The 21836-nt window shown below is 43.9% G+C and overlaps 1 protein-coding gene across 6 annotated transcripts in view; it reads left to right on the plus strand.

Moving 5' to 3' along the window:
• Positions 1-21836, plus strand: part of LOC121286830 (protein strawberry notch homolog 2-like) — a 160448-nt gene that overhangs the window by 66708 nt on the left and 71904 nt on the right. For all 6 annotated transcript variants that reach the window (XM_041203901.1, XM_041203899.1, XM_041203903.1 and 3 more), the window contains one exon: positions 19508-19648. In XM_041203901.1, coding sequence (XP_041059835.1) covers positions 19508-19648 — 141 coding nt within the window. The remainder of the gene's footprint in view (positions 1-19507; positions 19649-21836) is intronic.

Genomic DNA, 21836 nt, shown 5'->3' on the forward strand with positions numbered 1-21836 from the left:
GCTGGTGGGTAGGAGACATTTGTATAATCCTCATCCACAGGCGGGATAAGAGGGGTGAGTGGGGTTGCGAACATGATCTTTCAGGTATTTAAGTGTGAAAGTTACTTATACTTGCCTGTGTGAGCAGGCATACTTCAAAACTCATGCCAGCTGCCTGGAGAGGAGTAGAAGTCTTGGTCAGGACTCTACAGTAAAGATCATTTTTGGGGCCTGCAGCTTTCAGGAAGCCTTCCCTTAGCCTAGGAATGGGAGTTGCGCTCTGCACTGGAAGCACCTCCTCTGAAGGGGAAGGGAAGGCCAGAAGGGGATAAGGCCAGGAGTCCACATTCAGCCTCCAGGGGAGCCACCTTTGGGAGGAGAGGCGCAGGAACAAGGGGTGCAGGGCCAAGAGGAAGTCCAAAGCGGAAGGGGCCACAGAAGATGCCACTATCCTGCTGCCAGGGTATACAGGTGGCGAAGCAGCTACCTCAATATGCCTGAGGTGCAGTGCTGAAGGAGGCTCCGACTCTCAAGAGAGTCAGTCACCTCCATTTGTTGGATGATAGGCCCTGAGATCTCAGCAAACAATGTGGGTGGGCACCCCATGCCAGTTGCTCTAAAGGTCACAGCTGTCCTCAATTCCTATGTCCCCGGCTCAGGGCTCAGTGGGTGATCTCTGAGGAGTCTCCCAATAACCCTCAGATCATGTTTTGCTGATAGTGGTTGCATGCTGCGCTCTCCACAGCCTGGTGCTGGAAAGGGGCGACGCAGTGGATGAGGAAGACATAGACACAGTTGCTCCGGGTGCACACAATAAGTCAAGCAATGAGTCCAAGGATGAACACGCACAGGAGAACACTGAGGGGGTAGACACTGACCTGAGCATACACCAGGGAGGCAGGGACACCTGGGAGGCTTTAATCCAACGAACCTTCAGCTAGCCCACCACAGATGGACCTTCAACACACGCCAGGGCTGCAGGCTCCATACTCCATACCTGAGTGCTAAATCTGCCTTGATGCTAACATTAACAAAGGCCCTTGTCAATAAAGCTCAATGTCAGACAACTCACTCATAACATCGTGGGTTTCGGTCCACTTGCAGAAGTAAGCAATCACCCTGAGGCATGGCAACATGTCAAAATTTCTTGAGGGAACAAATCTAACTTCATAAACCAAAAAAAGAAAGGTGTTGGACATCACACCAAATCTTCAATAAACTACTACAGGCCAACATAAAAACACCAGTGAGAAACCCGTGGTGTGCCTAATGTGTCTTAAATTTACCCTTACGGGTGATATGTCTCAGTGCTGCCCCCTCGCTGACACCGGCGTCTGAGACAGCCTGCTCACTGTGCTGTCCTGTTGGCCTCGATGACCTTGGTGGACATCCTCTGGCCTGTGGAGCCTTTGATGCTCCCTCCTGGCTTCTCCCCAGTTGCCACAGCCTCATCGGATGCCATGGTCACTGGCAGAGGGGCGGAGGAGCTGCTGCCCTCATCTGGAGTGCCCTGGGAGGAGCCCGCAGAGACGACAGGCAGCTGCTGCGCCGACGTGAGGTTGCTTCAGACCTCCCTGCTCACTGTAGATGGATGGGCACCGAGCTGGGATGCTTGGTCCCAAGCCATCTCCCTCACAGGCTGAGGCCAATGCTGCTGTGAGGGCTTGCAGGTCCAAGCGCAACCCCAGGAAGCCCTGATTGGTCTCCTGGAGGAGCCTCTCCCCGAAAGTCACCACTCTTTCCATCGAGGAAGCTTGGCGCTCAGCCGTGAGGCTCATTGCATTGGTGATGCTCCATGTGGACTCTTCAAGCACAGGCACCATGCCACTCATAGCCTCATGTATCTCCACCAGATCGTCCCCTATATCCTGCTGCACTTCCACTGTTTGCTGCCTCATGGACGACTCCAGAGGCACATCACCAGCCTCCGACTGCTGGCGACCTGGGAGCTCTCTGTCTCTGTCTGTGCCTCAAGCGAGTGTGAAGTGCCGTCACCGCTGCGCCCCGGGACACTGGCCGAAGAGTTAATTCCCACCGAGGTGCTAGTATCTGCGCTGGTGCCTGTCTGCCTGAGATGGTGTGACGCTGGTGAGTGGATTTCCTCCGGGGCCTCAGGTAAGTGGTGGGCCCTCTGCCTCCTCCCCCCGGCCCTGCTCCGGTGATGCTGAAAGGAAGAAAAAGGACGTTTGATTAGTTACAGTGCAGACAATGTCAATTTGCATGCCGCTCCCCCAGATCATTATGCGTTCATCCTTCCATAATCAATGGTCAACCCATGTTGCTAACTTCAGTCACTCAGCAGTGCCATTGATTCTGGGACACACGTGACCTGAGTGCACATGGTGACCCACATGCTCACCAAACATACCTCCCTGTGGCACCCCAGCCTCACCGCCACCAGTGGACCTGGGGGCATGGCGCCTCTCCAGATCCATGGCCTGCTGCTCATAAGGCATTAGGATCGGCAACAGGTCCTGGCCTCAGCGAATCCCCATCCATTCTGCAGAATTTTGTGCAGTCTTCTCCTGAAAAGGAGTGAAGAGCATTGATTAGTTCAGCCTGCACCTGAATTCCCATTGCATTCCTGCCAACCCAGCCAGAGTGGGACATTGCGGGACTCCTGTTCTTCATCACCCCACAGCTGCCGCACACTCACCCAAAGAAGCCAGGGCTGACCACCCCCCCCCACTCCCCACTTGCCCAAATGCTGCCTCCTTCACATGTGGCACCACAAGGTGTCACTTTGCTAAGTGAGGAGGCACAAGCACGTGGAGCGCAAAGACCAGCAGATGGATTGGTGCCCCGCCAACTGGAAGCTCCCCTCCCAGCATGTTAGCACCCTGACTTTGACATGCTTCCCTGATCCAGCTGTCTGCCTGGGTGCAGATTGTTGACTTTCAACCCCATTCTATACCCTGGGTGTCAGTGTCACACATGCTGCAGATGCCAAACGCCTCCTAGCTCAACCCTCTCAGGGTGAACTAGGCATGGGCAATACCAGCTGGTACACCCAGCGAGGGATACATGCCGTGAAGGATTCAATGCCATTACTGTACTCAAGAGTTGCCGGGGTTGGGGGTGGGGGGCTGCTGGGGAGAAAGGATGACGGCTGCATAAAGTGACTTGAGGCAACAGGGTACTCACCCTTCCCGAGTGTAGGAGGTCGTTGAATCTTTTGCGGCACTGGACCCATGTGCGCCGCACCACATCATGGGAGCTAACACTCTCGGCCACCTCCTCCCAGGCACATTTGGTCAGGTGGGGAGGCCTCCGTCTTCCGTTCCTTGGAAAAAGAACCCCCCGCCGCGCTGGCCTACCCTCCGGCCTGGTCTGCCCTGATGGCCTACCCTTCGGCCTGGTCTGCCCTGATGGCCTACCCTCCGGCCTGGTCTGCCCTGATGGCCTACCCTCCGGCCTGGTCTGCCCTGATGGCCTACCCTCCGGCCTGGTCTGCCCTGATGGCCTACCCTCCGGCCTGGTCTGCCCTGATGGCCTACCCTCCGGCCTGGTCTGCCCTGATGGCCTACCCTCCGGCCTGGTCTGCCCTGATGGCCTACCCTCCGGCCTGGCCTGCCCTGATGGCCTACCCTCTGGCCTGGTCTGCCCTGATGGCCTACCCTCCGGCCTGGTCTGCCCTGATGGCCTACCCTCCAGCCTGGTCTGCCCTGATGGCCTACCCTCCGGCCTGGTCTGCCCTGATGGCCTACCCTCCGGCCTGGTCTGCCCGGATGGCCTACCCTATGGCCTGGCCTGCCCGGATAGCCTACCCTCCGGCCTGGCCCGCCCGGATGGCCTACCCTCCGACCTGGTCTGCCCCGATGGCCTACCCCCCGGACTTGAGTGATGCACATTGCCCCTCTGATGTGCTCTTCTCCCGGCCATTCTGAGCAGCCTTGCAAAGGCCGGGTGGGCTTTAATTGGCCCGCCCGCAGGCGGCGATCGGGTCCACTCCCGCATGGCTTGCACAGCCCACCCGACATGGGGAAAATTCTCCCCCTGGAGAAGATGCTGTGCAGCTCAAATATGAAAAGCATTTTTCTGACCAGTCTAATTAGATCAACCTTAGCCAGAAAAGTCAGAATCTTGGCAGTGCCGAGTGGTGGTCTGCTTTTGGTTTCAACTACAGAGTAGGAAAGAACACCTCTCTGAGGTGTTAGAGCATTCTGAGAACACAACACGTTTAAGGTGTTGTGCTGGATGCACTGATACAACTTATTCCTGGATGATAAACAAAGTCCTGGTTGAAACTAATTCTCTACACAAGAGAGTTGTAGGTGCAACATTGTTGAGTACTGTTAAGGTGGGATAGACAGATTTATTGGCCCCTCGGGGAATTAAGTGATATGAGGAGTGGGCGGGAAAATAGAGTTGAAGTCAAGATCAGCCGTGATTGTACTGAATGGCCGAGCAAGCTCAGCGAGCTATGCAGTCTGCTCTTGCTCCTATTTCTTGTATTCTTGAGTCGGCATATCAGTTTTTATTTCAGTAACTCCTTGCCTGGTTCCTTCTGAAATCATTCTGTCCAGCTCCTTTTAATGTTCCTCCGTCTGTTCCTTCCTAGGGCTTGTGTCACTTCAGGACTTGTCCAGCTCCACCACCTTCTTGCAGTATTCCCTGGCCCCTCTATATGGCAACTCCAATGCTATAGGAAGCGGAGGGAAAATATATCTGCCAAATGCAACAAAGAAAGAAGGGGAAAAGAGAGTTTGAAAAGTAAGACAAAAAAATGAGGAAAGAGTCAGAACACAAATGCATGAAAAAGGCTTGAAGCAAAGAGGGAGAAGAAAGAACGAACTAAGTATCTTTGAAATGTAGGGAAATAAAGCAACCAATTTGTGCATGGCAGGATCCCACAAACAGCAGTAACACAATGAGAATTAAACAGATTCAGTGACGTTTATTGAGGGATTAATGTTGGTCAGCCTACCGGGGGAACGTCCTCCTCTTTAAACTGTGCCAAGGGACCTTTTATGTCTGATTGAGGGGCAGTCAGGACATCAGTTTGGCGAGATAAACAGAAACTAGAAGAGCAGGAAAAACAAGTGGATGTGAAGGAGAGAAAGAAATCATAAAGAGGAAATAAAAGTCGGAAGAGAAAGAGAGTGAGAGAAGCAGATATGAAGGAGCAGAACACTGTTGTGTTGTTACAATAATATAAAGACACCAATTGCTCATAAGGGACTGTGCAAACACGCTGTGGGTTCATTTATTTAGACTAGGCACATGAGAAGATATATATGGATAGAAAGCTTGAAGACATCGGCAGCAGAGCTGTGCTCTGCTCAGAAGCAAAAGTGAAACTAAGACTGGATTGCATGACACACTTCCCTTCGTGATGTCATGCTGATATCCCTTAAAGGCATAATACAAGATCCCCCTTTCTTTTTAAAGACACTTTCCCCCTTCCAAAGATGTATTACTATTTACAATACATGTTCATGTTTAGTTACCATTACATGAGCGTATGTAACTGATGAATCTGAGTCTCTAAAGCGTAGTGGTAATCTGCTGATATGCCCAAATCTTGTAATGGTAACCTTGACTGGAGGTTTCTTTAATTGTTCAGTGACCTGTGGGATTCTCGGATGTTATTCCTGGTTGCATTTTGGATCTTGTCCTGGATGCAGTAGGACTGTACAGTGATCGAGGAGCTGGAGTGGATCTAATTTGTCCTCAGTTACTCCTCACTGTTGCATCTTTGTGTGTAATGACTTCGTAAAACCTTTGTTTTGAACAAATCTTTGTCACCTCAGCTGATTGCCACATCCCTTCTGTGTGACCCTGGATGCAAACTTGTTCCAACTGTAAACTTAGCCATTCTATACCTGTGTTTTTATTGTGCACGTTGGTCATCTTCTCTTGTAGTTTTAAAAGTTGCTTTCTCCTTTTTGAGAGTAGAATAGGTAAGACTAGGTAAATTGGTATGCACCGGTCTACCAAACATGAGCTCTGCTGGTGATGGAACAATTGCACTTAAAAGGTGTGGCTCTAAGATGTAACATTGCAATGTGTAGATCTTGTTAACATTTGAGAATTAGGAATTTTACCATGTGAATTATCATATAGCTAGGCTGTTAGATCCAGGGTAATGAGGAGGAGAAGAAGTAGTGTGATCGATATTCCACTTCTCTCATACATTCAAATTGCTTACCAATAAATTGCATACTGTTATCCTTAATGATCTCTCTAGGCACACCAAATAAACTTGAATTGGCACTTAGAATGTGCATGACAATTGTGCTTGATGTATTGTGCAATTGTCAAATAATGGGGTACTTGGTAAAGTAGTCAGTGATGGCGAAGTCAGTGCCACGGATATGAAATGGATACGATTTTGGACCATGGATGAATAGGACCTTCATGTGGAATCAATGGTTCTTTGTGATCTGGGCATATGCCCTTGACAAACCTCGCACTTCTTGACAACGACTTCAATGTACTTTTCATACCCAGCCAATAGATTTTCTCTCTGCCTGATCTGTACCCATGTGTCAGTGATGAAGTTGTTGAAGAACATCAAGTCGCAAAGATTCTGGTACGATGACCTGCCTGCCTTTGAAAATGATTCCCTGGGAGATGCCTAGCTCATCCTGATAAGGCCAAAATAGTCTCAAGTGTTTGTGGACATGCTGACTTGAATCAGGCCAGCCACACGGTTTTTGTAATGTGGAATCTTTCGCCATTCTTGTAGCTGCTGGCATTTGCGTAGTACAAAATGTACTCGATCAGTTGATGCACTTGTATTCTCCTGCACGCATAACATTGCAGCTCCCTTGAAACAGCAGATTTTGTCAACATTCCAGGTATTTCGATGTCAGGTTGTAAACTGAGGCAATAGGAGTAGTTTCTGAGATTGATATGCTGTGTGATGTCTAACTAATTCCAAAGATAGTTACTAGTGTGAGGTCAAGGCATGTCGATGGATCTACAATTTCCGGGCCTTTAGTTTCTCATGATGTAGAACATCTGTGACACCCAGGAGAATCGATTGCACTTGCACTCCAGGACTATGCACCCTGCACATGGAATTAGTTAACCATTGTACACTGAAAGTCGCGCCTTTTAGAACTTGCAGAAGTTACGTGTTGGTCCTTGCCCCTGTGTCAATCTTGGCCAATAGCAGATAGTTGCCAATTTTCTTATGACATAATTTGGATTTTGGCAAACACCTCAGATGGTAGGACAGCATCTGCGTTTCCCATGAGATTGACAGTGTGAAACATTTGTTCACTGCTCTTTGTCTTGTCGCGCATTTCATTGTCGTGTTTTGGTTCGTCCAGCACCTCATATATATTTCTGATGGGATAGTGATGGTTATTCTTCATGCCTGAAGGAACCCGTTTGTAGTCTGTTTGGATCAGTGCACGGCTCTTTATAGCTGCATCAGTCTTTGCTTTAGTGCACTGCTCCTTCAAATGGCCCTTTCTGACACATGCCTTGCAGAATTGCTGGAAAGCTGGGCATTTCCTTGGTGCATGCATAAGACCACACTTTCCACATGTTTTGCTAGGTTTGGGTGTACTCGTAACTGCATCAACAATTGGGGTTGTACTTAGAACTTGTAAGCTTTGTCAACCTGTGAGGATTGCTTGGTACTTACTTACATCCTTGAGTAGTTGTTCAATGCTATATATTTTGGGCTTGCCTAGCAGATCTTTCTGGAATGCTTCCATGGGAGTGGATGTGATCACAGCTCTTTATTTGAGCACTATCTCGGCACTGTGTCATCAAAGCTTTTCTGTGCGCTCACCACGCTGCAATTTCAGCACACTCCAGCGCTGTGACATTGTTTTATGACCAAAACATCGAAGTCCTCTCATGCCATGTAGCACAATCTAAGGCTGTCCACCATGTTGTACCTGTACTTAATTTTGCTGTCATGTTGTTTGATCACTGCTAAGCACCATGTCATGTTGTTATAATGATACAAAGGCATCAATAGCTCATAAGGCATTGTGCAAACACATTGTGGGTTCATTTATTTAGACTAGGCACATGAGAACAGATATACATGGATAGAAAACTTGAAGACATCAGCAGCAGCACCGTGTGTGTGTCCACACTCTGCTCAGGAGCAAAAGTGAAGCTAAGACTGGATCACATGACACTCCCCTTCAAGTGATGTCATGCTGCTATCCCTTAAAGGCATGTTATAACAAACAGATAAAGCAAAGTGCAGCATGAGAGAAACTATTTCCTTATAGCAGGGCAGGGTGTAAGCAATGAAAAGCATTATTTAAAAAAAATGATAGAATGGTTTTTGTGAACAAAAAGTGCAGTTTTTTTAAATTTAGAAATCTGTCAGGATCTCTGTAGCCACTGTGAACCCAAAGATTGCACAACTGCTAAATTTGGCAGATGTTTGGACAAAATGCATTTGTGTTTTATTGTGTACTTCTTGTCCAATCATTTGACATTTTTGTGGTGCAAAATAATGAAATCAGCAGCCAGAAAAGAAAAACAAACTCGGTGTACAGTAAACATTTGGGGGCTCAGTAGACTTAAATGCACATTATTTTGAAAGAAATTCTGGATTATCTGGCAGTATCCACTTGGAGTAAGGAAATACATTTTCTTAGCTAACTATGAAATAAAGCTTGCGAGCTGCTAAGCAAGGGGATGCGCATCTGATATTATGGAGACTACATATTTAGGTACAGCCATTGTAGCAGTTGCAAATCCTGATTTGTAATTTAAAATATTAAATGGACTAAGTATATATTTAACCAGTAAAAATGCAAGTAAGCAGGAAATTTGAGATTTCCTCGGATTAGGGAGGGGCTCATTATACTTGAATGAAAAGTGTGTACAACCATTTATTGGAAAAGAGTGCATCATAAAAGTAAATCATTACAAAATATCTTCCATCAATTTGCTTGTGATTTTTTTTTGACTGTCATATTTTGAAAAAAAACTAAAATTAAGAAATTTGAGATTCTTAATATAGTGTATATTCTTGCCTGCCTGCTGAATGTTTTTATGATTAATAATGGAAAATACAGTTTTATAACACGGGCCCACTCAATGTCCTTTCCGCCTGGAGCGGAGCCTGCAATTCTTCTGTAATGGAGTTTCTCTCCTTCTGCCTTCCCTCCTCCTGCTTTCAGGCTGCTTTGTTCTTCTGTCATTTTATTACTATGCGTGTGAACATACCAAGATAATGTACATGGATGATATTGAGCTGCATGAAACACAAGCAGGGCCATCCACTTGCCCCAAACTGGTACAGAAGAGAAACCCCACAGACCAGGGGCCACTGTTTTAAAATTAGGGGGCGCCCTTTTAGGACTGAGATGAGGAGAATTTTTTTCTCTGAGGGTTGTGCAACTTTGGAATTCTCTGCCTCAGAAGGTGGTGGAGGCTGGGTCATTGAATATTTTTACGGCAGAGGTGGATAGATTCTTACAAAAGCAAAGAACTGCGGATGCTGGAAATCCAAAACAAAAACAGAAATACCTGGAAAAACTCAGCAGGTCTGGCAGCATCGGCGGAGAAGTGCAAACTTGATGTTTCGAGTTCTCATGACCCTTCAACAGAACTAAGTAGAAATAGAAAAGGGGTGAAATATAAGCTGGTTTAAGGGGGTGGGGGGCGGGGGGGGGGGGGTGGGGGGGTTGTTTGAACAAGCAAGCAGTGATAGGAGGAGGGTTATCTCCTCCTATCACTGCTTGCTTGTCCCAACAACGCCCCCCCCCCCCCCCCCCCCCCCCCCCCCCCCCCCCCCCCCCCCCCCCCCCCCCCCCCCCCCCCCAATCAGCTTATATTTTACCCCTTTCCTATTTCTACTTAGTTCTGCTGAAGGGCCATGAGGACTCGAAACATCAACTTTGCTCTTCTCCACCTTTTGTGGATACATTCTTGTTAGGCAAGGGAATCAAAGGTTATCAGGGTTAGATGGAAACGTGGAAATCAAAACACTAGATGATCAGCCATGATCTTATTGAATGGCAGACCAGGCTTGAGGGGCCGAATGGTCTACTCCTGGCTTATTTCTTATATTTTTATGACCTTCCCTACATCATAAGATCAGAAATGGGGATGTTTGTTGATGATCACACAATGTTCAGCACCATTTGCACCCCCTCCTACGTTGAAGCAGTCCGAGTCCAAATGCAGCAAGGCTAGACAACGTTCAGGCTTGGGCTGATAAGTGGCAAATGATATCCGTGCCATGCAAGTGCAAGGCAATGACCATCTCCAACAAGAGAGAATCTAATCATCTCCCCATGATATTCAAATGCATTACCATTGCTGAATCCCTCACTATCCACATCACAGAATCACAGAATTTTAACAGCACAGAAGGAGGCGTTTGGCCCATCATATCTGCGCCGGCTCTCCAAATGAGCATTATGACCTGGTGCCATTGCCCTGCCTTTCCCCATACCCCTGCACATTGTTTCTGTTCAAATAATCATCTAATTACCTCTTGAGTGCCTCGATTGAACCTGCCTCAACCACACTTCCAGGCAGTGCATTCCAGACCTATACTACTCGTGTGAAAAAGTTTTTTTCTGCTCTCCCCACCTGTCCTACCACCTTCAATGACCTATGTACATATACATCCATTTCTTTCTGCTCCTGCACCTCCGTCAAAATTTCACCCCTCGTTTTATATTGTCTGTCCATGTTCTTCCTACCAAAATGCATCACCTCACACTTCTCCACATTGAACTTCTTTTGTAAACACTTTAAATCTGTGCCCCCTCATTCTTGATCCTTTTATGAGTGAGAACAGCTTCTCCCTATCTACTCTGTCCAGCTCATTCATGATTTTGAACATCTCCATCAAATCTCCTCTTAGCCACCTTCTCTCCAAGGAGAACAGTCCCAGCCTCTCCAATCTAGCTTTGTTACTGAAGTTTCTCATCCCTGGAACCATTCTTGTAAACCTCTTCTGCACTGTCTCCAGTGTGTTCACATTCTTCCTACAATGTGGCACCCAGAACTGTACACAGTACTCCTGCTGAGGTGTAACAAGTGTCTTATGTAAATTCAGCATAGCCTCCTTTCTCCTTGCCCCCATTAATAAAGCCCAGGATACTATATGCTTTATTAACTGCTCTCTCCACCTGTCCTGCCACCTTCAATGTATGCACATATACACCCAGGTCTTTCTGATTCTGCACCCCCTTCAAAATTTCACCCCTTATTTTATGTTGTCTATCCATGTCTTCCTACCAAAATGCATCACCTCACACTTCTCCACATTGAACTTCATCTGCCACCTATCTGCCCACTCCACCAACTTGTCTATGTCCTTTTGAAGTTCTACACTGTCCTCCTTGCAGTTTACAATACTCTCAAGCTTCGTATCATCCGCAAACTTTGAAATTGTCCCCTGCACACCAAGATTGGGGAAATTACCACTGACCAGAAACTGAAATGGACCAGTGATATAAATACTATGGCTACAACAGCATGTCAGAGGCTGTAAATTCTGAGGTGAGTACTTCACCTCTGACTCCTCAAAGTCTGTCCATCATAACAAGGCACAAGTCAGGAATGTGATGGAATAATCTCTCACAGCATCTGCAGTATTTTGCTTTTACCATCCAGGACAAGGTAACCTGCTTGATCGGCACCCCATCCACCAACCTAAACATTCGCTCCCTCCACCACACTTGCAAAGGAATAGACTTATTTATCTCAAAATAGCAGTGTGTATTATTAATAGTCATTTAGTGTTACAGAACTTGAGTATTGCTGAAAAAGAGACGTTTTTTTGTCGAAGCTTTTCGTCTTGCACTCATCAGGACATTATTTCCTATGAATTGTCCTGATGAGTGCAAGACAAAAAGCTTTGACAAAAACTGCAGCAATTCAAGAAGGCAGCTCACCATCACCTTTCCAAGGACAATTAGTGATGGGCAACCAATGCTGGCCTTGCCAGCGATGTCCACATCCCATGAAAGAATAAAAAAAAGTATCTTCTGATCATATTTAAAGTATTTACATATTCTTAAGAAAAACAAAATGTTAATATTTAAAGTATAGTTTGAGTAGATACAAGTAAAAGATAAAGGGGACATTCAAGAATTAAAAATGCTGTTCATCAAAGTTCTGAGCATCCTGATTAAGTGATTGCACTGCTGTTTTGAGATAAATAAGCCTATTCCTTTGCACGGGTGTTGGATACCTGACCATATGGTGGCTGTTTGGAATTGTACTTTGTGAACTGTTAGTGGAGGTGGTGAGGGCATCAGAGCATTGCAAAAGTGTAAAATCAGTACTTTATACTTTATTTTAATGATTGTCTAGAACTATGTTATGAATTATGATTATTCTATTTTTATTGACATCATAATTCAGCACCTGACGCCATGTTGATTCTTCAACAAACCAATTATATACTTGCCTGCATCCCCACCCTTCCTGCTTATATATTTCACACTTTCGATTGTCTCCTGAGTTCCAGCTGGCTCCAGTCCAAAGGACATCATGGCCACTCCCTGCTCCAAACACACTTCTCTCCACCTTGGAACTTTTTGTTTTACCATTAGACTAATTATAATTTTTAACATCTATCAAAAATGAAATTTCACTAATGATTGTGAAAAAATGTGGCTTAATTATAGTAAGCTCTTCTGAGACTAGAATCATTGTAAATTCACAATTCTCTGTGTTATTCACAATATCATTTCCCACACAGTTATGACTCTACATATTATAAACTGAGTTTCAGAATAGATGAGGGAATCAAACACACACTAGATTGAGATGAAAGGTCATTGACCTGAAACATAGCACTGTTTCTCTCCCCACAGATGCTGCCAGACTTGCTGACTATTTACAGCATTTTCTGTTTTTACACTGGATTAACATTTAACTGAACCTGTACCACTAGTTGGGATAAAAATTGTCCAATCTGTGCCACTGATTCTACCCTCCACATCTTATTAACGTTTTCATAAAAATGCCTGAAATGATCTGTCTGAGTTTATTACTGCAGTGTCCTACCCAGAAGGGTGGAACCAATACCACTGCTTGGATAATTCCTATCTCAACCACTCATCCCTCTTCACAATCTTAGTATTTCAATAAGTAATTGTCCTACTGATAAAGGTATAAAACTAATTTGTTCTTTTATGTTTTGTTTCCCATCAGCTCATTCCTAAATTATTTGAAATTGGTGTTGAATGCATATACTAAGATATATTTAGATCTTGCACAACAGTAGTGAACGGCTGCTTAGAAATACTTTGATCTTGCTTAATAGCAGATACTATAAGAAAACCCTTCTACCCAGCTTAAATGTTATGATATTCCTTTGCAAAAAAGATTTGTACTTTTCAGATATGGAAATTATTTCTAGAAAGTTTCTCTCATGTTACTAGATGACTGGAGAATACATGCCTTATAGCCAGCATGTATTCTTGTTTTCCTGTCACATATGCCCACTTCAAGTTAAAACCTCAGATACCTACAATTATTAATGTAGAACCAGTTAGCACCAACCAATTCATCAATTAATGAACTATAATCATCTTGTGAGACTCTATGACGCAGTTATATAAGAAAGAAAAGAATATAGGAAAAAAGAACAAATGATTTGCGATTTAGCACCTCCAGTAACCACCAGCTGTTGCAAAGTGCTTTACAGCCAATGAGTACCTTTCAGATGTAATGCTGTTGTGGCCGAAAAGCCACCATACATCATTGATAGTATCTTCTGGTTGGGTGGTGCTTGGTGAAATAAGTGTCACATCCTGCATCTTATTGATTTAATAATATAGAAATGAAGAAAAAATTGGCAAAATATGGCATATGCTAGAAATTGAAAACAGAAATGACAACTAATGAAAACACACAGCATGTTGATTACATCTGTGGAAAGAACAGCCAAGTTATTGGTTTAGTTACAGACCTTTCTTCCGAAATGCAATTTGCTCCTGTCAAATGCACTTTCAAGTAAAGTAGCCTGAGTTTATTAACCATGTTTGAACACAATTTGATAAAGTAAAAAATATTTAGAATGAGACGTAAAATTACTGGGATCAGATAATGAACAAAATAATTAGTATGTGGATTAATGAGCTATACTTGTTCAATGCCTTTTTTCTATACAGATGCTTTGCCTAATTTTAAAAGAACATGAATTCTCTAAAACATAGAATGGAACAGAGAAATCAGGGAACTAAAGCAATGGTTTTCTTCTGGAGACTTTCGGCTATTAAATACGTAAATACTTATACTTTGGCATTAATTTTATTGGATGTGGGTTTTCTGTGGAAGTTTTTTGATGGAAGTTCACCCTGTTGCTGTATTTGACAAACAGGAAAAGACCTAAGTAATGTCTACTCGTTTGTTTTCAGTTGGTTGGTCAGTAGCTGGCATATTCTCTAAAATCCTCAGAGTAATCAAAATATTTCCAAGAATTGATTCAGTGCTTGCTTTAGCAGTGTAGTCAGTCGAGCAAAACATTCTGTGAAATATGATAAATACACAACTGTGATTATTGCAACTTAGCAGAAATGTAAAGTGAAAATGAATTGATTTTATTTAAAGCTAATTCTAGTTGCTGTGAATGTTGAACTACACTTTACTCCTCATTGACATAGGAAGTAAATTAAGAGTAATATTGAGGGTTGTCTCTGTAATCTGTTGTAAACAGTTAAGATTTCATCAAACCATGCCAGGTTTTAAAGCCTGTTCTGATTTATTAGAATCAACTTTAAATTATTGCTGTTGGAAAAATGTACACTTCTGAATTGATTTAATTTATGAGGTCCTGTACTCAAAGCGGTAGCCTTTCATTCCAACATTCACTTTTGTCATTTTTCTTTTGAAAAAAAAAACTATTTATTCTATCACAATGTGTAGCTTACGTACATGTAGTAAAAATAGTCAATAAAACTTAATTAGAAAAACTTTAGTGCAGCGCAAAGATTGAACTTCATGGCATGTTGCCAATTCCTACACTGTAATTTCTTGTGGAAGGAGAACCAGTACAGTGGCTAGATGCACTAGATGCACCTTCCTGGGGACTGAAAGTCAGAGCAAAATTCTTCATATTACATGCCAGCCTACTTAATAGCTTAGCACAGAGGAACATTGGCAGAAGCATGGGAGCACCATAATCCAGTAATGACGTTATATCTTTGCAGAGGAAATAGGAAGAAAAGTAAATATATCTAACTATAAAAAGTTAACACTGCTGCACTGTATTTTTCAGTATTAAATATATTTGAATTGCACCTGATGGATTGCATGCACATCTTGAAAGCTTGATGTGTTAATTGGATTAAGTCTTGTTACTCAATTTTTTTTTGTACATGTATTTTTCCCTTTGAAATCTACCTCAGCCAAGCTTCTGCCTTGAGGCAATAGAGAAACTGGTCTGGTAAACAGATGCATTAGCAGGTCCGCTTTTGTCGGACAGTTTACTTAAGAGAGTTCTTTTTCTCCTTGGTGGAAGAAGGCTAGAGTGGGATTGTTGCACATGACCCTCTGTTGCTACAAGAGGGCCTTTCTTGTTTAAAAAAAAGTAGCTGCTTTAGATTAATTTTATCTATAAATCTTTTTCTTGTCATAAAATCCCTTTTAATTCATCTAGCTGCATTTTCTACAAATGGAATACATAAGGATCCAAATAGAAACATGGAGAATTAGAAAATAATGTTGCCTAGGAAAATAATAAGTATTTTTGAATCCAAGGAATGCTTCCCAATATAAAACATGTAGATTGCAGCAATAAAACAGATACTTTGTCCAGAAATATTGGGATCAATGTTAACAGTAACCCCCTTCCGCAACAAGTAGGAAAGGGTTTGGAGGGGTTGTTAAAAATTGAAAATCGTGCAATGCGATCCTAATCCATCCTGTGTGTGCATATCCTGACAATCATATGCGAAGGAACCCTTAACTCTCCTTTACCTCCTTATAAGGAATTTTCTGGAGTTTTAACTGCCAGTGTAGGTGTAGAGATGAACAATGCCTGACTTGCTTGCATTTAAACCTGGATCAAAATGAATTTATAAAGACAAAAAAACTGCAGATGCTGGAAATCCAAAACAAAAACAGAATTACCTGGAAAAACTCAGCAGGTCTGGCAGCATCGGCGGAGAAGAAAAGAGTTGACGTTTCGAGTCCTCATGACCCTTCGACAGAACTTGAGTTCGAGTCCAGGAAAGAGCTGAAATATAAGCTGGTTTAAGGTCTGTGTGTGGGGGGCGGAGAGATAGAGAGACAGAGAGGTGGAGGGGGGGGTGTGGTTGTAGGGACAAACAAGCAGTGATAGAAGCAGATCATCAAAAGATGTCAACGACAATAGTACAATAGAACACATAGGTGTTAAAGTTAAAGTTGGTGATATTATCTAAACGAATGTGCTAATTAAGAATGGATGGTAGGGCACTCAAGGTATAGCTCTAGTGGGTTTTTTTTTATAATGGAAATAGGTGGGAAAAGGAAAATCTTTATAATTTATTGGAAAAAAAAAAGGAAGGGGGAAACAGAAAGGGGGTGGGGATGGGGGAGGGACCTCACGACCTAAAGTTGTTGAATTCAATATTCAGTCCAGAAGGCTGTAAAGTCCCTAGTCGGAAGATGAGGTGTTGTTCCTCCAGTTTGCGTTGGGCTTCACTGGAACAATGCAGCAAGCCAAGGACAGACATGTGGGCATGAGAGCAGGGTGGAGTGTTAAAATGGCAAGCGACAGGGAGGTTTGGGTCATTCTTGCGGACAGACCGCAGGTGTTCTGCAAAGCGGTCGCCCAGTTTACGTTTGGTCTCTCCAATGTAGAGGAGACCACATTGGGAGCAACGAATGCAGTAGACTAAGTTGGGGGAAATGCAAGTGAAATGCTGCTTCACTTGAAAGGAGCGTTTGGGTCCTTGGACGGTGAGGAGAGAGGAAGTGAAGGGGCAGGTGTTGCATCTTTTGCGTGGGCATGGGGTTGTGCCATAGGAGGGGGTTGAGGAGTAGGGGGTGATGGAGGAGTGGACCAGGGTGTCCCGGAGGGAGCGATCCCTACGGAATGCCGATAAGGGGGGTGAAGGGAAGATGTGTTTGGTGGTGGCATCATGCTGGAGTTGGCAGAAATGGCGGAGGATGATCCTTTGAATGCGGAGGCTGGTGGGGTGATAAGTGAGGACAAGGGGGACCCTATCATGTTTCTGGGAGGGAGGAGAAGGCGTGAGGGCGGATGGCGGGAGATGGGCCGGACACGGTTGAGGGCCCTGTCAACGACCGTGGGTGGAAAACCTCGGTTAAGGAAGAAGGAGGACATGTCAGAGGAACTGTTTTTGAATGTAGCATCATCGGAACAGATGCGACGGAGGCGAAGGAACTGAGAGAATGGGATGGAGTCCTTACAGGAAGCGGGGTGTGAGGAGCTGTAGTCGAGGTAGCTGTGGGAGTCGGTGGGTTTGTAATGGATATTGGTGGACAGTCTATCACCAGAGATTGAGACAGAGAGGTCAAGGAAGGGAAGGGAAGTGTCAGAGATGGACCACGTGAAAATGATGGAGGGGTGGAGATTGGAAGCAAAATTAATAAATTTTTCCAAGTCCTGACAAGAGCATGAAGCGGCACCGAAGTAATCATCGATGTACCGGAGAAAGAGTTGTGGAAGGGGGCCGGAGTAGGACTGCAACAAGGAATGTTCCACATACCCCATAAAGAGACAGGCATAGCTGGGGCCTCCGCATTCAAAGGATCATCCTCCGCCATTTCCGCCAACTCCAGCATGATGCCACCACCAAACACATCTTCCCTTCACCCCCCTTATCGGCATTCCGTAGGGATCGCTCCCTCCGGGACACCCTGGTCCACTCCTCCATCACCCCCTACTCCTCAACCCCCTCCTATGGCACAACCCCATGCCCACGCAAAAGATGCAACACCTGCCCCTTCACTTCCTCTCTCCTCACCGTCCAAGGACCCAAACACTCCTTTCAAGTGAAGCAGCATTTCACTTGCATTTTCCCCAACTTAGTCCACTGCATTCGTTGCTCCCAATGTGGTCTCCTCTACATTGGAGAGACCAAACGTAAACTGGGCGACCGCTTTGCAGAACACCTGCGGTCTGTCCACAAGAATGACCCAAACCTCCCTGTCGCTTGCCATTTTAACACTCCACCCTGCTCTCTTGCCCACATGTCTGTCCTTGGCTTGCTGCATTGTTCCAGTGAAGCCCAACGCAAACTGGAGGAACAACACCTCATCTTCCGACTAGGGACTTTACAGCCTTCTGGACTGAATATTGAATTCAACAACTTTATTTCGTGAGCTCCCTCCCCCATCCCCACCCCCTTTCTGTTTCCCCCTTCCTTTTTTTTTCCAATAAATTATAAAGATTTTCCTTTTCCCACCTATTTCCATTATAAAAAAAAACCCACTAGAGCTATACCTTGAGTGCCCTACCATCCATTCTTAATTAGCACATTCGTTTAGATAATATCATCAACTTTAACTTTAACACCTATGTGTTCTATTGTACTATTGTCGTTGACATCTTTTGATGATCTGCTTCTATCACTGCTTGTTTGTCCCTACAACCACACCCCCCCCCTCCACCTCTCTGTCTCTCTATCTCTCCGCCCCTCACACACACACCTTAAACCAGCTTATATTTCAGCTCTTTCCTGGACTCGAACTCAAGTTCTGTCGAAGGGTCATGAGGACTCGAAACGTCAACTCTTTTCTTCTCCGCCGATGCTGCCAGACCTGCTGAGTTTTTCCAGGTAATTCTCAAAATGAATTTAGTTCACCCTAAAACTGTTGACTGAGTAAGTCAACTGTTGCCAAATCATTAAGAAAGATAAGAGACCATAAATCATATACTAAATATTGTTTATTCATTACAACTTATGGTTAAATTTTGATACACAAATGCTTAATAGACATACGTAAGTGTCTTCAGCATTGTTGAGTAGTTGAGCAGCAAACCATTAGTGGACAGGTTTAGTTAAAACGAGTAGCAAAGATTAGGGGCAATTCAGTGTAACCTAATAAGTCAGTATGAATGGATACTGAGCACTATCCATAGCAGCAATAAGAGTATGAGTTTCTAAATTGGCTATCTTATTTTAAGGATAATTCCTTAGGTAGTTAACATGTATAGTTTTGAACAGTCTGTTAATTGGTTCAAGTCTACATATGATTAACAATGTTCAAAGCTTGTATGTCCTTGGCTCCATGAGCTTTGTGGTTGTGTCAATCTCCTTCCTTCCCTGGGACACAGGCGTTAGCTTCAGGGGTGTTTTAATTTTGTCATTCCACTAAAAAGAAAAGTATTATATTTCTAAACCTCTAGAGAAAACATTATATTTTAAAAGTAAAATGCATGACTTTACACTTTCATTTTACAACCAGTGTTATACAAAATAATTTTATGCATTTAACCTTGGCCAATGGAATTAGATTATTGATAATATCCTGTCAGTACAATTGTGTTACCTTATAAAGAAGCAGAAAGTTGTTGCACCAAGACCAGTCACGTTTTGAAAAATCTTGTTCAAGCATTCAGCAAGAAGTGTCACAATATTTACCTTACTTTCATTGATTTTTCATCTCTGTTTTTCAGGATTTCAATTGTGTGGACGATAACTCCCTTTTCTCTTCACCTGATCCATCACTGTCTGATATTGCCGATACTGAGGATTTTAATCTGGATGTTCTTACTCCAAGTATTTGGGATTCAAGCAGCCTACAATCCAATATAGAGGTCTGTGTTGAAAGTATATGGCTGGATATATTTCACAGTTTGTTGATAACAATGATAGACTGACATTGAAAATTCAGAACTGACCGAACCTTTGATCATTTTAGCACTTAATTGTGTGGTGCTCCAAATAGTTATTAGTTACAAGGGAATAATGGTATTCCCTAGAGGACTCAACCAAGAAGGATATAGAACACCTCCTATCAAAGAGGAGGTCCGTAGATATCCTCATTGAGAGGTCTGTTTCTGATCGCACAGTGAAAATAGATCTGCTTGGCTGGCATAACTTGCAGAGGAGTACTAGTAGGGCAAAACAAAAACAGAATTACCTGGAAAAACTCAGCAGGTCTGGCAGCATCGGCGGAGAAGAAAAGAGTTGACGTTTCGAGTCCTCATGACCCTTCGACAGAACTTGAGTTCGAGTCCAGGACTTTCCTGGACTCGAACTCAAGTTCTGTCGAAGGGTCATGAGGACTCGAAACGTCAACTCTTTTCTTCTCCGCCGATGCTGCCAGACCTGCTGAGTTTTTCCAGGTAATTCTGTTTTTGTTTTGGATTTCCAGCATCCGCAGTTTTTTTGTTTTTATCTATGTACTAGTAGGGCATGTCAGCAGCCATGGGATATGCAAATGGGACAAAACTATAATGCTGTTTAGAAAGAATGTGATTAGAATTTTGTTACATCTATTGTGGAGAGGAAATCCTTCCCCCGAGCTAGAGCATAAGTTCACTCGCAAATCTAACTTGAGAAAATTTTCATGACTGGCCTCAGCACTGTTCATGGACTCAAAAGATGATGAACAGAGCCACTGGAAAATTGCAGCATTTTTTCACTGGCACTCTTCTTCATTCTCCCAATTTCTATTGGCAATCTTCTCGTTTCCCAGTCCACAGTTTACATTGCATGGTTTCCCCCTGTTCAAACAAACACTTTTCCAGTTGCCCTCAGTTTATGTAGGCATTGTGCCACTGAACCATCTCTATCCCTGTGTACACAATTTTCTCCCTCCTCAGTTATACTAGCACTCTTCACCTGCCCCTAATTCATACTTGTAGTCTTTTCCCTCTCCACCCTTCACCTTCCTAACTACCCCCAGCCCATCCATCCTTAGAGGTTAAAACCCTTGCCCTGCCTCTGATGCTAGCAATTCTTCACTTCTTCACAGCTGATGACAAACTGACAGGTCGTAATTACTTGGTTTCTCCCTCCTTTCTTGCAATTTTTCAATCCAAAATTGCAGTTTCTGCATATAGAAGGTTTCAGCAATTGTGCACTGCAATTTTCTTACTTATTTCTTTTAAGACTCGGTGGTGGAAACCCTTATGCCCTTGAGATCTATCAAGCCAACTAAAGAGGCTTTGGAAGCAAATTTCCCAACCATGCTTTTTGCTGTAGGAGTTATGTAGCCCAGCTGTACCAGAAAATGAGAAGATTACAAGATAATGTGCCCTTAAAGAAAGGCATCTTGCTTGTAAATTATATTGTTCATGTCAGAGCCTTATACAAATATCGATAAGATCTTATAATTTAAAGGAAAATCTTCCTACTATTACAAAAATCTTAGTCTTCTCGGAGTTCCAGATCAGCCTTTCTTACATGTAGGCGTTTACAGTAGGCAATATAGTGGGGTAATTACTATATGCTGGAAGTACTTTCCCTTATAAGTACTAATTGTCGCCTTTAAAAGTCTTGCAAAGAAATAAAATGATTTTAACAGTGATCATCTTTTTCCATTCACCATAATCAGATTTAGTTTGTAGAAATAACAGAACATTATGTCAACTCATGTGTTTTTTCTCAGTATTAATGTAGTCAGCTGTAAAACACTGATGTACTGTACAATTTTAATTTAAAGTACATTCCGATGCCTTAAATCAAGTCTTGATGTAAACCTTCCGTCTGTACTTAACTGTGAGGTTCTTCAATTTATCCAAGACCTTGAAATGGCACTTTATCTGTGTGTTTTTAACTGCTGGGCATGGTCCAGCTATTTTATTTGCCCCCAGAGATCTTCTGCAAGTTTCAATGGCATTGGTGCAGCCATATGTAGGGTTCCATCCACTGGGGTAAAGGTTGCATTTGAACAGCAGGCCTTTTTGTTTTAGGTCCCTATTCCATATTCCTGGCTGGCCTCCCACGTCTCTGGCCTCCCACATTTCTACCCTCCGTAAACTCATCCAAAATTCCGCC

The sequence above is a fragment of the Carcharodon carcharias genome, chromosome 14 (assembly GCF_017639515.1).
Source record: "Carcharodon carcharias isolate sCarCar2 chromosome 14, sCarCar2.pri, whole genome shotgun sequence".
Lineage (NCBI taxonomy): Eukaryota > Metazoa > Chordata > Chondrichthyes > Lamniformes > Lamnidae > Carcharodon > Carcharodon carcharias.